This window comes from Gymnogyps californianus, chromosome 10 (assembly GCF_018139145.2).
Source record: "Gymnogyps californianus isolate 813 chromosome 10, ASM1813914v2, whole genome shotgun sequence".
Lineage (NCBI taxonomy): Eukaryota > Metazoa > Chordata > Aves > Accipitriformes > Cathartidae > Gymnogyps > Gymnogyps californianus.
Genome location: NC_059480.1, coordinates 10,991,495 through 11,005,686, shown reverse-complemented (window position 1 = coordinate 11,005,686; position 14,192 = coordinate 10,991,495). Strand labels below are relative to the sequence as shown.

At 39.2% G+C, this 14,192-nt stretch overlaps 1 protein-coding gene across 1 annotated transcript in view; it reads right to left on the bottom strand.

The window, feature by feature from the left end:
- Nucleotides 1-2,918: 2,918 nt before the first annotated feature.
- COL4A3 (collagen type IV alpha 3 chain) overlaps nucleotides 2,919-14,192 on the bottom strand; it is a 66,393-nt gene continuing 55,119 nt past the window's right edge. The window contains exons 43-52 of the mRNA XM_050902646.1: nucleotides 13,540-13,670; nucleotides 13,032-13,104; nucleotides 11,623-11,694; nucleotides 11,382-11,501; nucleotides 10,232-10,330; nucleotides 9,434-9,646; nucleotides 8,578-8,755; nucleotides 7,418-7,532; nucleotides 5,927-6,099; nucleotides 2,919-5,651 (exon numbers count right to left, since the gene is read on the bottom strand). Coding sequence (XP_050758603.1) covers nucleotides 5,567-5,651; nucleotides 5,927-6,099; nucleotides 7,418-7,532; nucleotides 8,578-8,755; nucleotides 9,434-9,646; nucleotides 10,232-10,330; nucleotides 11,382-11,501; nucleotides 11,623-11,694; nucleotides 13,032-13,104; nucleotides 13,540-13,670 — 1,259 coding nt within the window. The 3' untranslated portion in view covers nucleotides 2,919-5,566. The remainder of the gene's footprint in view (nucleotides 5,652-5,926; nucleotides 6,100-7,417; nucleotides 7,533-8,577; nucleotides 8,756-9,433; nucleotides 9,647-10,231; nucleotides 10,331-11,381; nucleotides 11,502-11,622; nucleotides 11,695-13,031; nucleotides 13,105-13,539; nucleotides 13,671-14,192) is intronic.

Here is a 14,192-nt window from a genome sequence, read left to right as displayed (position 1 = left end):
CTTGCCTTAGTGCGGTGCCGCCCTGGAGCTGGAGGCGTTGTGCCTCCACAGCTCCTCAGTTGAACCTCACAGTAACCGGCGGTGCCCAAGGGGAAGAAACGTTGGGCAGCGCTCACCGCAGGCGCCAGCAGAGCCGGGCCCCCCTGCTCCGGCGGGTGTACCGCTCCTGCTGCCCATCGCTGCCGACAGCTCGCTCCCGCTGAAACCGCTTCTGCTGAAACCGCTCCTTGCAACCCGTCCATCTCTTAAGCGTTGACTGTCAAGCAGCAGAGCTTCGTGTGGAGCAGTCGCACTCTCTGCTTTATATCTTTGTGCTGTGGTGGATTAATGTACCGTTGTAATACGGAAACATGAAGATGTAATTATGTGTTAAGTGGGTGGAAAGTCTGGCTCGGTGTACGATGAACCTGGCATACCACCCTCGTGTGCAAGGGCAAACGGCCACTCTAGGGCCCCTTTTCTCAAAGATCGGTAGTTGCCTAGCTACCACTCAAAAGCAACTGCACACTTCAGAAAACCCTGCCGCTTGTTAAGCTTCACATCTTACCAGCTGGTAAACTTCACAAAGGCTGTCCTATGAAACGGTGTCTTTTCTACGTCAGTCACCACCCCATGTAGCATTATGTAAAATCTGTCAGCAAACGCAGGTAACAGAGCCACCTGTCTCCTGTCCCTCTTAAGCCCAGCTTGCACGTCAATTCTGACGAGCAGAGGACCATCTCCTTACGTTGGTAAAACACTTCCAAGGGCCCCATGAGGTGACCCTTCCTGAAACTGGTGCTCGCTCACAGCATCGGCTGCCTAAGAGCACCTCCTTCCTTGTGGTATAGGTAACTATCAATTTTCCAATTCCATACAGCAAATAAAATGAAAAATGCTATTATATATAGCAGATAATTTTTTAAAGGAGGAAAGTAGCCTCTGAGCTTTCCCTATATTTTGATTTATGGTTACAATAATGTTTTGGAGGACAAAATGAGTAGCGATGCCAGAAGTATTGAAGTGTATATTGATCCAAGGCCCGCAACTTGGTATTTGTAAAGAACTGAATTAGCAACAGCACTGTTTTACTGAGGCAAGCGGTCTGAAATATAATCTCTTACGAGATAAAAATAAAAGCTGTATAACATTGAGAATTATATATTATTTGCCTTTAGATATATGATCTTACATTTGGCCTCTTTGAAACACAAAGTGTTGGCCTGAGCACATCTTACCAGGCAATCCCCATTATTCTGTATGAGTCCTCCTCAGTTTTACCACTTCTCCAGGCTCTAAGATTTACAAACTATCAATAGGGATTTAGTCTTTAAAAAAAAAAAAAAAAACAAACTTCAAGTCTAAAAACTGGTTCTTGAAACACACTAGAAATATGGTCTGTTGCCCGTGATTCCCCGCAATTTTGAGATCAATTATGTAACTGTTTTTATTCCATTGAAAATATGACTGTTCTTCATAAATTGAGTGATCACAATAGAAGTAGCCACAGACTCGTCACTTGAGTTCTTCTAATCCACAGGAAGTTCTCCAGAAGAGCCCTGATGGTGATTTCTAGTGTGGTATCAGGTTATGAATTACCACTAGCAGATCATGACTACGTCAGCCTGTCCAGGTCCCATGTATTCTGCCAAATCGCAAAAAGACTTGCATCAGGCTGTACCTTAGCTGTACCCTCATCCCTTTCAGGATGCTCTTTCCATTTTTTCATTGTGTAGAAGTCCTAGCACAAATAACTTCGACAGTTTTCAGATGTCTCTGCAGATATAATTGATTTTCTTGTTCAGTGATTTAAAGGGCCATCCTTAAGAATGTTGCATACAACACTGTTCTACCAGTTTAATTTTCAGATACGTCTTCCTTATTTTCACTGAAATCTTGATAATTTTAGGTGTACCCTTTTCTTTCTGTTGCACACAATCTGCGTGTCTGTCTGCACTTACAGAATACCTCTGGGTACTGTCTTCTGTCTGAGGAAACACTACAAGTCCTACTCTTTTCTAGTTTTTACAGGTTTTGATTTCCTTGATGGCCAGTCCTTTTCTTTCTTGAACCTGGAGTGGTTCCATAAGCAAGTTGTGTTTGTCAGCAAGCTGCAAGAGTGGCTTCCTTCCACAGAGGAAGGTAACCCCAGCCTAGGCAGGGCCGTGATTTCTCCAACAAGGGCACAGTCCCACCGTACACAGAGCTGGGCTGGTGACATTAAAAGGTTCTGTTGACCGTCCAGCAACCATCAGGCAAATGCAAGGCAACAAGTCAGATCCCAGGTCAAAGACAAGTGAAGAAGTTGGGAGCAGCAGGGAGAGGGCTGGGCACAAGCCTAGCTACAGCAGAGCTCAGGGAAGGCCCGGGATGGAATTTGGATGCAGCGCCCGGACCTGTGTACTGAGGCTGCAAGCTGGGCAGGGCACTCTGGGGCTCCTGGTGCGCTTGGGGCCCCATCAGCCAGCCTTCCTCATCTTCCTAGTTTTTCCTCAGTGTAATCACAGCCCTTTCTCTCATAGTATTTTTGTCAACAGCAACTTGGCACCCACCTGTGCTTCATGCATATGAATCCAGCAGAAAATATGAATAAATGCAGTAGAAGAGAAGAACACGGCTGCGTTGTTCCAGATCGAAACCACTGTCTGTCACCAGCCCATCGCAGTATCCTATGTAGAAATATGTCTAGGAAGAAAGATAGCATGCAGACATCCAGCTTGGGTGTCTACACTGAAGTGCTAGACTTCTCGTGTAGTCCCAGTAGGAGAGAGCAAGTGTCTTTCCGAGGGCAAACTCCACCTACTGTCTTTTAATCAGATGACACTATTTTTTTTAAATGTTTTGGGGGGGTAAATAATATTATGCATAGGTAGTGGCAAAGATCATTAGCACTGGGAAGAACAAAACACCAAGTGAAATGGGTCTTTTATTTAGTCAAAATATTTTTATTTGGTTGCATTTAGCAGAAGGTTTGCTTTCCTCTTCCCCCTCCCCTCCTATTGTTTGCTCATTTTTTCTGATTTCTCATGCTTCCATTCTTTCAGTACAATATATTATCACCTTGCACCTCGTCAGCACTTTCCAGTTAAGGCTCTCAAAGCATTTACAGACATGAGTTAACTAATCCTCACAACAATCATTAGCAGTAGGGAAGTAAAATGATCTGCATCTGCAGAGAGAAGTTAAGGTCAACTTTTTTCAAGTTTTGCTTTGATTTTCAGTGTCCAGCTTGTGTTATGCTGGGCTTGATGAACATACACGTCCCTGCAGTAGTGTTTCATGCTTTTGAAAGAAAGACTGAGTTTGAGCACTCAAAATCTAAAGCTATTTATGAAAATCTTTCTTTAGTAACTTGTTGAAGGCCACACAAAAAGTGAGTAGCAGAATCCAAAACTGGGAACAAGGCATAACTTCCAGTTATGTACTGTACTATGAGACATAACTCTTTGTAACTTACCTTTGGACTTTAAAACCACAATCCATTCCGTTCTCCTTACATATTATCATCCTCTACTGCCCATTTCCAGCAGACTTCAACCTCAGGTACTTACATTTGGCATTCTACTAGCAAGTTTTACATGAGGGTCTCCGCAGTCATCAGTTGTATACCGTATACAATGCCTCTGGGTGACTGTAATGAGCCTTAATAAAAAAAACCCACCAAAAAACCAACAACCTAACAAGCAACAGGTGTGGATTTTATCTTTGACTATTTAAAGCAAGCTTCAGAGTTTATGGAAAAATCTAGTATGTGATTGTTTTAAGGAAAACACCCTCAACCCCAAACCTGGTTCAAATGGAAGACTAAATATTAACTTGACATTAATACCTTCTTATCAGTAGTGCATCTGCATAGAGTTTCTTCATAAAAACCTGCACATTCACAATTATACCTTGCAAACAGAAGTACTATGACTGTTCAAGTAAATGATCATTTTAAAACATCCATTCAGTTCATGTAAATGGTATCTTCACGTTAGCTCCATCAGAAGATACTGGCATGAAACAGATGAAACTTTTTCTTAGTTAGGTTAACACTGAAAATTCAAACAGTCAGACAAACACAATGCAAGTATTTTAACAGAAACAATATAAAATTTCATTGGCTTAAAAAAACATCTAAATGAGAAATCTTGGTTATTTCAATGAATTGCTAGACCCTACATTTAAAATGATGTGTTTACAGAACTATTCAGATGAATTAGGCTTCTTCTACAACACTAAATACTGGAATTCTGACAGATTGTGCAAGTATTAAAAAATATTAACATTTTAAATGTTAACATTACAATTTTAAATAGCCTTGCAAGTGCAATGTTATAAATATTAAAAAAACCCACAAACTCAGAGCTACAATTTTATCTAAGTTATATGAGTAAATGAAAGTGCTTTTCAAGTATTTATGTTCATTTACAGTTGGATTCTCTTGTATAAGTCAGTGCTTAGATGGTACAATTTAAATATCAGTCTTTTTTAAAAAATTTTAGATGCATAGATTTAACTGGATGGAATAAATGGTTTCATTTGCAGAAATGTGTGATAAATATTTAAATACAGAATATAATTTGTGATAAATATTTAAATATGGAATATTATAAAATGCAAATATTATATTTTTTGTTATCTATTAAAAATAAAATAGAAAGAGATCACATCCTGATGAGTGTGTGTGAACCTGATAATGCCATGGGAGCCCTTGAGCCATACAGTAATTGCTAATTCCATCAAAATCCCAAATTATGACATGGTAAATAGTTGTTCTTCAGTAGAGACAAAAGCATGTGATCATAATAGAGGCCCTATACTGTCAACTTTTGAAGAATTTAAAAGATGTCATGATCTGTGTCAAAAGCCATGGAATCTAATGAAAACTTTGCAACACTTTCAATTAGTCAGCCCTTAGCCATAGTCACTCTGGAGAACGCAGCTAGTGCACGTCACCACCGTACTGTCTGCCCAGTGCATGGTGTAGCTCCCTTTCTGGCTAGTCAAGAACCATTATTATTGCAGTGACAGAAAAAGATTGTATTCCTGTTTGCCAGCCAGAGGAAGGGTGAGGTAAGTGGGGAGATACTTGTTTATTAGGCAAGAAAACCAAAACAAAACAACCCTAAATGAATTGCTATATATTTAAAAGTGCACTGAAAATATTTCCTATTGAACCCCATCTCTCGTAAGTGCCAGATTTTCATCTTAAATTATATCTACTTTGAACACTGAGCACATGTAAGCTGATATTAGAGCATTTAGTTTGTCTTGCGGTTTGAAAAGCACATGACACAAGGCAGCATTAACATCTTTCATTAAAGATCTGGCGATGCCATAGTTTTATCATGAAGATGCAGCTTAGAAATGACATAGTTCAGCAGAAGGCCCTGCAGACCGCCATTACAAGCTTTCTCCAACAAAGTGCTTTGTCATTTGCCAAAGACAAAAGTCAAACTGTTGCCCTACCTCACCACAGTGCTGCACTGGCAATTTATAATTTTCTTTCCAGATGCAGTTGGACTTTAAGTTATAGCTCTTCAGAGTTAGGCAATTCTTTGTAATACAAGCAGTTTCATGTTCCATCAAGAGTGGCCACTGTTTACACTGGTCTCTTCATGCAGACCTGACAACGGCTGATGATATTTTCTAGTTCTCCTGCTTTCAAAGTCTGTGGCAGAGGTTTCCTAAAAGAAAGAAAACAAAACATATATTTTTTTCTTTAAAAAACAGGGAGAGACGATGAAACTTTGGATATGGAATTATTGACAACAACATTGAAACCCTTGGCTCACTTAAGGCATCTTTGCGCTACAGAATGACCCTAAACCTAACAAAGGGGGATGTCTAAACTGAGGGGAATTACTAGGGGAGCCCTCACATGTTATGCAGGCAGTTATTGTCTCCTCCGGGACTTGCAGCATGGATGTGATGCGTATGGATGCGGGGAAGTACAGTTTACCTGAACATTCTTCTTGGATTTAACGATGCCAACCAGAAACTGTAGGAATTTGTGTAGTAGTTGCACGTCCCCCTGCCATGGCACTCTATGAATGGGATGGCTCGAAATTCTTCCAAACAAGATCCAGGAGATGCCAATGCTTGGCCAGAAGCTTCTGAGCCGGCACTTGTATACTGTAACCACCAATACATTTTTTAATGAGAACTTGTCCATCAGCTTTTAGTAAACTGCAGGCAAAAAAAAATCTCTTTCTAAAACATACCATATGTTCTGTGGTATATCTCAGACAAAACAAAATGAACACAGATTAGTTTTATCAAACTTATGATGAAGCACAGAAGCCTTATGAAAATTCAAGCATAGTTATGGCATTTCTTAAGTCCCTGCAAAGGCCTTTTTCTGCTCCATGAAAAGGCATGAAACTGTAACCAGTACAAAGACTAGAAAGTAGCTGGCTTCTGTCCAGTTGAGGATTACAGTAACTGAATTACAAATAAGCCAAATCCCCTATTTTGTGTGTGTTCATATTTTTTGTTGCATTGATTACTTCTCCAAACATAAAAAGCAAAGAAAGCATTTTCCTTCTCTGACGTTGGTAAATGCTTGTAGAAATAGCTCTAAAATAATTTATGCCAGTAGCAAATTGGCTAGAAAATACCATTTAAATTTGCTGATGTTGGAAACAAGCAAATGATTTTAACCAGATGCTGCAAAAATTCTCTCATTCTTTTCCAAGATTATTATTATTATTACTACTTAAGGCCAAATCCCAGGAGAGACAACAAATTTCACACTAGACCTAGAAGGACTTTACATCATGCAAAAAAGAGGGTTTTTAATTCTGTATTTTACCCTCATTTGCTGGCATCCCTATGACATCCCACAGGCATGGATAACACAGATGAAGTGCTACGTCCCCTAGTATAGCTACACCCTTATTCCCATAATCAGTTCTGAATTTGCAGTCACATTATGAACTTTCTTCACTCATATCTTGTTATGGCATCAAAATTGCTGAGGCAGTCTTTTGTAGACAGTGTTCTGCCATTGTTTTGATTTTAGCTTTCTGTGGAGTTCAGCCCCAAGATCCAATTTATAAAAGAACTGCCTGGCATGGAAGTGGGTCAGTTATTTCTGTGTATTTGTGTTCAGGACCGGTTTAACCACTCCACTCCCCAAACCTGTTTCCTAGATCTTAGCATGACACATGAAAATCAGAGCATGCAGTTATTTTTGTCAGACAAATCCTATGGATCTCCTTTCATCTTTTCCCCTTTTCTTCCTGCCGCCTATTTTTGAGGACAGATCAGAATAGTTGTTTCTATGCTTCTGGCATTGAATAAGAGTTAATAGAATTATTGTCTACTTCTTGGCAAAGGAAAAAAAAAAGAATTTAACAATTATTAAGAAACAAATGAACTATGAGCAGATGAAAATGCCAATAAAAGTGAGAGGACATAAAATTAATAATTCAAGTCTTTATATCCTTACCATAACAAAAGAAAAACCCTTCCAGAGAGATATCCAGCCTTCTGGACATGCAGGAACTACAGTTGTTTGGCTGTGAACTGCTATTACCATTGCAGCTCCTTCACAGACAACACACCTGTAAGAAGAAACACGCAGGCATACAGTCCAGATATGAGGGAAAACATGAAAGCAGACAAAAATTTTATCTTCTAGGATAGTAGCTACCTAATGGTAGGGCTTACTATAAACGTTACAACTCACACAGGTTTTCTCTGTTTAATGAGGAGATAAATTGAAGGTAACCCAAATACCTTGCTTTGCAATTGCTTTGCAATCTCTACTAGTAACACCAGACAAAAATTAGTGTAAGATGGGAATTAGTCCCAGAACATTTGAGCTTCCTAATTTTGCCTTTACTGAAGTAACAAGCGAAATTTTACCTTCTTCACGTGCTCACTACTTTATGTTGTTATGGTTTAGATCAAAGTTCTGTACCTTTATTTGCTAAGATTAGAAAAAATAATCTTTATTTCCTAAATGAAGAAACTATGAAGCTGAGCTCCTACATTGCAACAACTGGGTAGGGCAGGCTAGAAGACGGAGTGCAAAGCTTGCCTTCCCATCTTTGATTTTGCTACTCTTGGTCTTTCATGCATTTAGAGCTTTTCCTCTTAAGATGCTCTTCATCGTTCTCAGCTGTTCTAAAGCAACTAGAAAGGGCCACATTTGCACAAGGGTGTTTCATAGCAGAGAACCTTCAGCCCCAACTTACAATGTCCTTCACCAACTACAGTAAATGTATCACACATAATTGAAAGCAGAATTTGATTTGTACTGTATTCCAAATAATGAAGCTGTCCTTGTTTCATTTTAGTCTGCCTCCGATGTACACAATAGGTTTTTAAAAAAAATACCACTGCAATCAGTAGGATTGTGTGCCATCTTCTCATGTCAGCTATGCTGATTAAGCCATGTGGTGGGACCCTAGCTTTAATCTAACTTTTCTTTGAGTATCACTGAGTATCTGACATATTCAGGTGAGCAATCAAAAATCAGGTGGTTAAAAACAGTGCTTATACTGGCTGAGATGGGCAGGTCTTTGCCTAGGATTTGCCGTTCAAAACAATTTATGACGCCTTTGTGGTTCCAGGCCAGAAGAGCTAAAATTCTTACACTCTTACCTGCTTATATGGGGCTCTAGTGCCCTGCCAGAAATCGGTGCCATGTCTACTGGCATTACTGCTGCAGTTGACAGCCAGTATGAATAGTCATTGCGAGAAGCAAAACTACAAACATCATTGGTGTTACAGAATAAGAATGGCATGGTGGTAAACCTCTGCAAGCAGCTACCAGCTGTTCCTACAAGACAGAAGAGGACAGGTTTGTGACAGATAGGAGATCATCTTTAGCGCAGCGAACAGAAGAGACACATGATGGTGTCCAATCTGCTATAGTGAAAATTAAAACAGTTGGTAACTAAAAAGAGAGAACTGTCTGTACAGTGGAATTATCCAAAAGCAAAATGCTTATGGTATATATAAATATATATACATATATAAAAAAAAGGGCTAAGAACGAAATCTGTTACAATAATAATATCTTCTTGAATGGTATCGGTCTTTGACACAGTGGCAGGGGTTCAGCTACTTAAACAAAAGCTTCTGGTGCCATTTTTGACAACCTAAAGCATCCCATTTGGTCTCCAAAAAAGCAAGATTCTCTCTCAGATCCCGTGTTATTACTGTCAGCCCTGTGCAGATGTTGTGAACATTTATACTAGACATCTATCCATAAGTAACTGAATTCCTCCTCAAAAATGTCTAGGGATAGCAAAAAGGGAATATAGGAGTGCAGGAAAGAAAGGTGTCTTTCAAGCCATGATTTCTGAATTGACTCAGAGCTGCAGACCACTCTGGAGACTGATGGTTGAAACCAATGTTCGTCTCAGACACTTACTGTGGGTTTGGTTTCATGACAACTTAGCATTACTGGACTCCAAAGAAAATGATCTGAAAATTTTTTTTACGAATACAGTACCAAGATCTTGTCCATGTGCTCGTTCATTTCCTTGTACAAAAAGCAGCGAATAACCAACATAGATCTGCGATGTCCCACGTGGGCATGAAGGAATCTTTGTTGATTGACTATGTCGGGTAAAGATAAAACCTCTTCTTGTTGGACCAGCAGTGATAGTACCTGGTGATCCAGGTAACCCCTGTAGACCTGGAAAGCCAATCAGTCCAGGTTGCCCTGTGGAGGGGAAAGAAATATGACTGTAAATATTATAATTTTGTTTGAATTTTTACTTCATTTAAATTAGTGGAACCACTTGAAAACTAACAAAAATTTTTCAATAAGAAGACACAACTTGAAAATTGGTAGTATTTGTTGCTAGGTGTATTAACTCCTTCAGACCTAGCTCAGGGAGCTTTATATTGCATAGTTTCATGGAATAGTGAGGTATTTTAAAGAACCATGGCCATTTTTACCAAAGAAGTTGTAAAGTAAGAATTTTACGGTGACTAAATAAAAATACTTAGTTCTATTTTGATGTCATAAAAAGGCACACTGATACCTAGGGATTTCAAGTGGATAAATAAACGTGATTAATAACAGAGCATAGTCAAGGCGTATTTTTGTAAATTATTATTTCAGCTGGGAACATGCATCTGTTAAAAGCTAAGAATGTGCTTACATGTGCTTGTAGCCCTAAAGCTACTGTAAATGTTACAGAATCTCACTACATGCAAGAGGAATGATTTACAGAAATCAGGAATACAGTTTATATGTAGAATCAGTAGTCGCAGTCAAACAGAGATGTCTGCTTTCCTGTACCTCTTTGTCCTGGAAATCCCCTGTCTCCTTTTGGACCAGGCAGTCCTGGTTGACCTGGATGACCAAAACTTCCTGGTAGACCTTTTACTCCTTTAGGTCCTAAATTATAATCAATTAAAAAACAGAATCATACAGCAGTAGTTATTCTCGATTTTACTAACTGTTAATGAATAAAGTTAAAATCCCCACGTAAATGTAGCTGTGTTAGAATAAAAACATCAGCATGAATTTACTAAGTTTTGAGACTGTCTGTAGTGTTACTGTCACCATATTTCCTATCAGGAAGATTACAAGGAAATATTGAATGTATTGCAGAAAAATATTATTCTCATAAGAAATGTTTACAGAAACCAAAGCAAATAGCTTTTTCTTTTAGCATGTGTCATACAATAGAAATATTTCAAAAATATAGTAACAGGCCATAATCATCTTGGTCATGGTTTGTAATTCTATAAATAATGCAGCTCCTTTGTAAAACAACTTTAAGGAAAGTGTAAAAGAACAATTCTTTAGTGCCTGCTTTGTTATGCTGGAGGCAACTGTCATTCCTGAGTGGGGCATGCCTTCTGACAAGTCTGCCGCCCTGAGGAGCTCCCTTCCTCGGGTGGAAAGGTGTGGTATTGAGAAGGGTGGCCAAGTACCCACTGCACATCCACCTCATCCTACCTGCTCCTTGCTTCCCCACTCCTCACAGCCGTGGCAGGCTTCACTTCTAGTGCCAGTGGAGAAGTAGCCAGCCTCTCCTTTCCCTTCCCACCCCCAGACTATGACAGACACAATCACTTCGTAGCACATCTAGAGTACTTCTATTACGCGTGGTAATTTCCCCCTGAAAATGTCAAACATCCTGAGCATGGTTCTGGTTGCAGGAAAATGGTGAATGTTTTGATCCAAGTTTACTTTTCATTCCATTATTCTGCTCAGGCTTATGTCGAGCGAGAAACTTACTGACTGCGAGGATGGAGAGCAGATGGAATGGGACAGGTTATAAATATAAGGTTGTTAACAAGGTACAAAGAGCTACTTTTAAATACAGAGAGGTGTTTTTAAAGACTTCAATTTTCTATGCAGAAGCATGTTCTCCCACCAAACCAAAATGTTCCACTAAGCACCACACACAAACATGTACAGAGATAAAAATATAAACCACCTTGTAGTCCAGGAATCCCTTGAATTCCTTGATCACCTGGTGTTCCTGGGATTCCTGGCAGTCCAGGAGGACCCTTGCTTCCTGGGACAGAGAATATTCTCCCAGGGACTCCAGGTGGACCTAGCAGCAAAAATATAATGAAGAGCTATTGCTTTATATTAAAAGAAAGCAAACAAACTACAAAACAAACCAAACAAATCAACCTAAGTCAGCTGGTATTAGAATAAGAAGGGTTGGTTACCGTGCTGGCCCTTTGGTCCCCTTGGCCCTTCTGCACCTGGTGGTCCAGGGGGTCCTTGATTACCCTTTTCTCCTAAAAAAGAAGACTGAAGATACATCTGTCTGGTTTAAAATGTCAAAACAACTGTCAAAGTTTCAGAGGCTTATTTAAGAGCCCTGCATGATCCATGCAACCTTCCCAAAGAGTAACACAGCCTGTAGACTCATTTGAAATGTGAAAGTGGACTTCCACATGTCTGCTGTTACTGTATAATTTATAGGCCAAGTGCACTCAATTTATAAAAAGATGTTTCCATGCCTATCTTCATATAATGGCTGGTCCCATAAACCTAGCTTAAAATCTCAACTTTAGACTATGTCCTTTTTACCTTATGTGTTTTTGTCACTGAGTTTGCAGGTCAAGTGCTGCCATCAGTGATGCTGTGCAGTTCAACTCCCTTTAAACCCTACTGTCAGTTATGCTGATGGCTGTTAGGAGGGTTGTATAGTTTTTCAAGTGTTTGAAACTTAATGAGCAATTCTTTTCACTGTGCAAAATAGGAGGTTACATTCAGATTACTCTCCACAGCTCTGCTGAAAACAAAAAAAAATAAAAATGTATTTTTATCATCAAGTCAGGAGATTTGACTGAGTATGCCATGAAATGAGAGCTTTTTGCTTAAGAAAGTATAATTACTGTCTGTACAGAACAAATTTAAAATATGTAATAATTAGCATGGAACACAAACCAGTAGGTTAAACAGGTAATGACAATTCTGTGTCAGTAAATCATGCAATTGAAAAATGAGAATACTGGAGTAATGCAGACCTATATCAGATTTAAATCACTAGAAAAATGTCTAAATTAAAAGGATTTTTAGCCAGCTACTGACCCAACTAACCCTCAGGAATATGAAATTAAGGAAGCAAATACGTTTAACAGTTCATCTGCTGATAAACTGGTAAATTAGATTATAATTGGGACTACTCTTACGGCAATAAGAGGACCTAGGGCTCTGTGTTGTACTTATAATTAAATGCTCTTGAGTTCTATAGCTAAGAGGTTGCCAAAAAGTCTCATCTTCTAGCAGCGGTGTGGCATTTCTAATTAGCAGACTCAGTCCCAAAGTCCTTACACATTATTAGTCACTAAGGACGAACTTGTTTTTAATTTGCCTGGAACGGAGGCCATTGAAGTTTCAGCCCTTCCTCACTTTAACATCAATTTGGACATACCCATAGCATCTAACTCAAAGAAAATGCTCTCTTAGTGAATGCTTTCATTTATAGCTGACCTATACCCTGCTCTTGATGGAAAAACTTCATGTCTCTAGGACCACACCTGGTACTATTACACAAATACTATTGTAACACAACATGTAAATGATTGTATTTGGCATACAGAAGTGTATGTAATAAATATATGAATACCTTTCACACCTGGGAATCCAAGAAATCCAGGGTCCCCTCTAGCACCTGGATAACCTGATCGACCTTCTATTCCCTGCAAACCAGGTAACACCAATAATAAACAGGAAGCAGTATCTGCGCGCTATGAAGTACATTTTCTTTTTGTTCAGGATATTCAAAGCATTATGTTCACAGAATACGCCACAACTAGAATTATCTGCTCCATTTGTGAGCATGTTAGAAATAGTCATATCATTGTTAATATTATTCTGTAATACAGAACGGTCAAGGAAATGACATGCCAGAAATTCACAATAATTTCTTTTTGGTCCACTTAAGTCCATAAAAACTACTTTTCATACCCATTTTAATATGTTTCTTCTATTACAGGGGTTTTTTGGAGGATGTGGGCTTTTTTTGTTTTAGTTTGTTGTTTGTTTGTTTGTTTTTAAATTGTCCTGGGTGTTATTTTCATGGTAAGAGCAAATTAACAACGGAGTAAGAAACAAGCAATATTCCTTTCACTGACTTTTGGACCAGGAGGACCAATGTCACCGGCTGGGCCTGTTGGCCCTGGTATGCCATCTGCACCTCTAACACCTTTGCTTCCTTTCATGCTGGGAGTGGGAAGACCAGGAGGCCCTGGAAAACCAGGAGCACCTGTACAGAAACATCAGAGTAAGTAAAGACTACTGCCAACAGCATTTCACATACATTACATACAATGCAGTACAACATTCAACGACTCTATAATGGTATTCACGTTTACCACCTCAGTGATTCCCAAGGAAATATACCCATCTTAAAAAAATTAACTCATTTTTCCTAGCCTGCTAATTTAATCTGAGATCAGAGCTGAGTTCTTGCAGTACTCTATAGCACTACAGTTTTTTGAATATCCTCCAGTTGTAGTTATGCCTATAATCATAGAATCATTTAGATTGGAAAAGACCTTTAAGATCATCGAGTCCAACCATAAATCTAACACTGCCAAGTCCACCACTAAACCATGTCGCTAAGTGCCACGCCTACATGTTCATGCTATCTCACTTCTTTAAAGTTGGATCTCAGCTGCCCTACAGATCGCATGGGAAGAAAGCAAAATAACGCAATCAAGTGGACTGCAAAGCTTCACGTTATTTTAATTTACATCACATTGCATAGACCATCACGGTGTTTGCA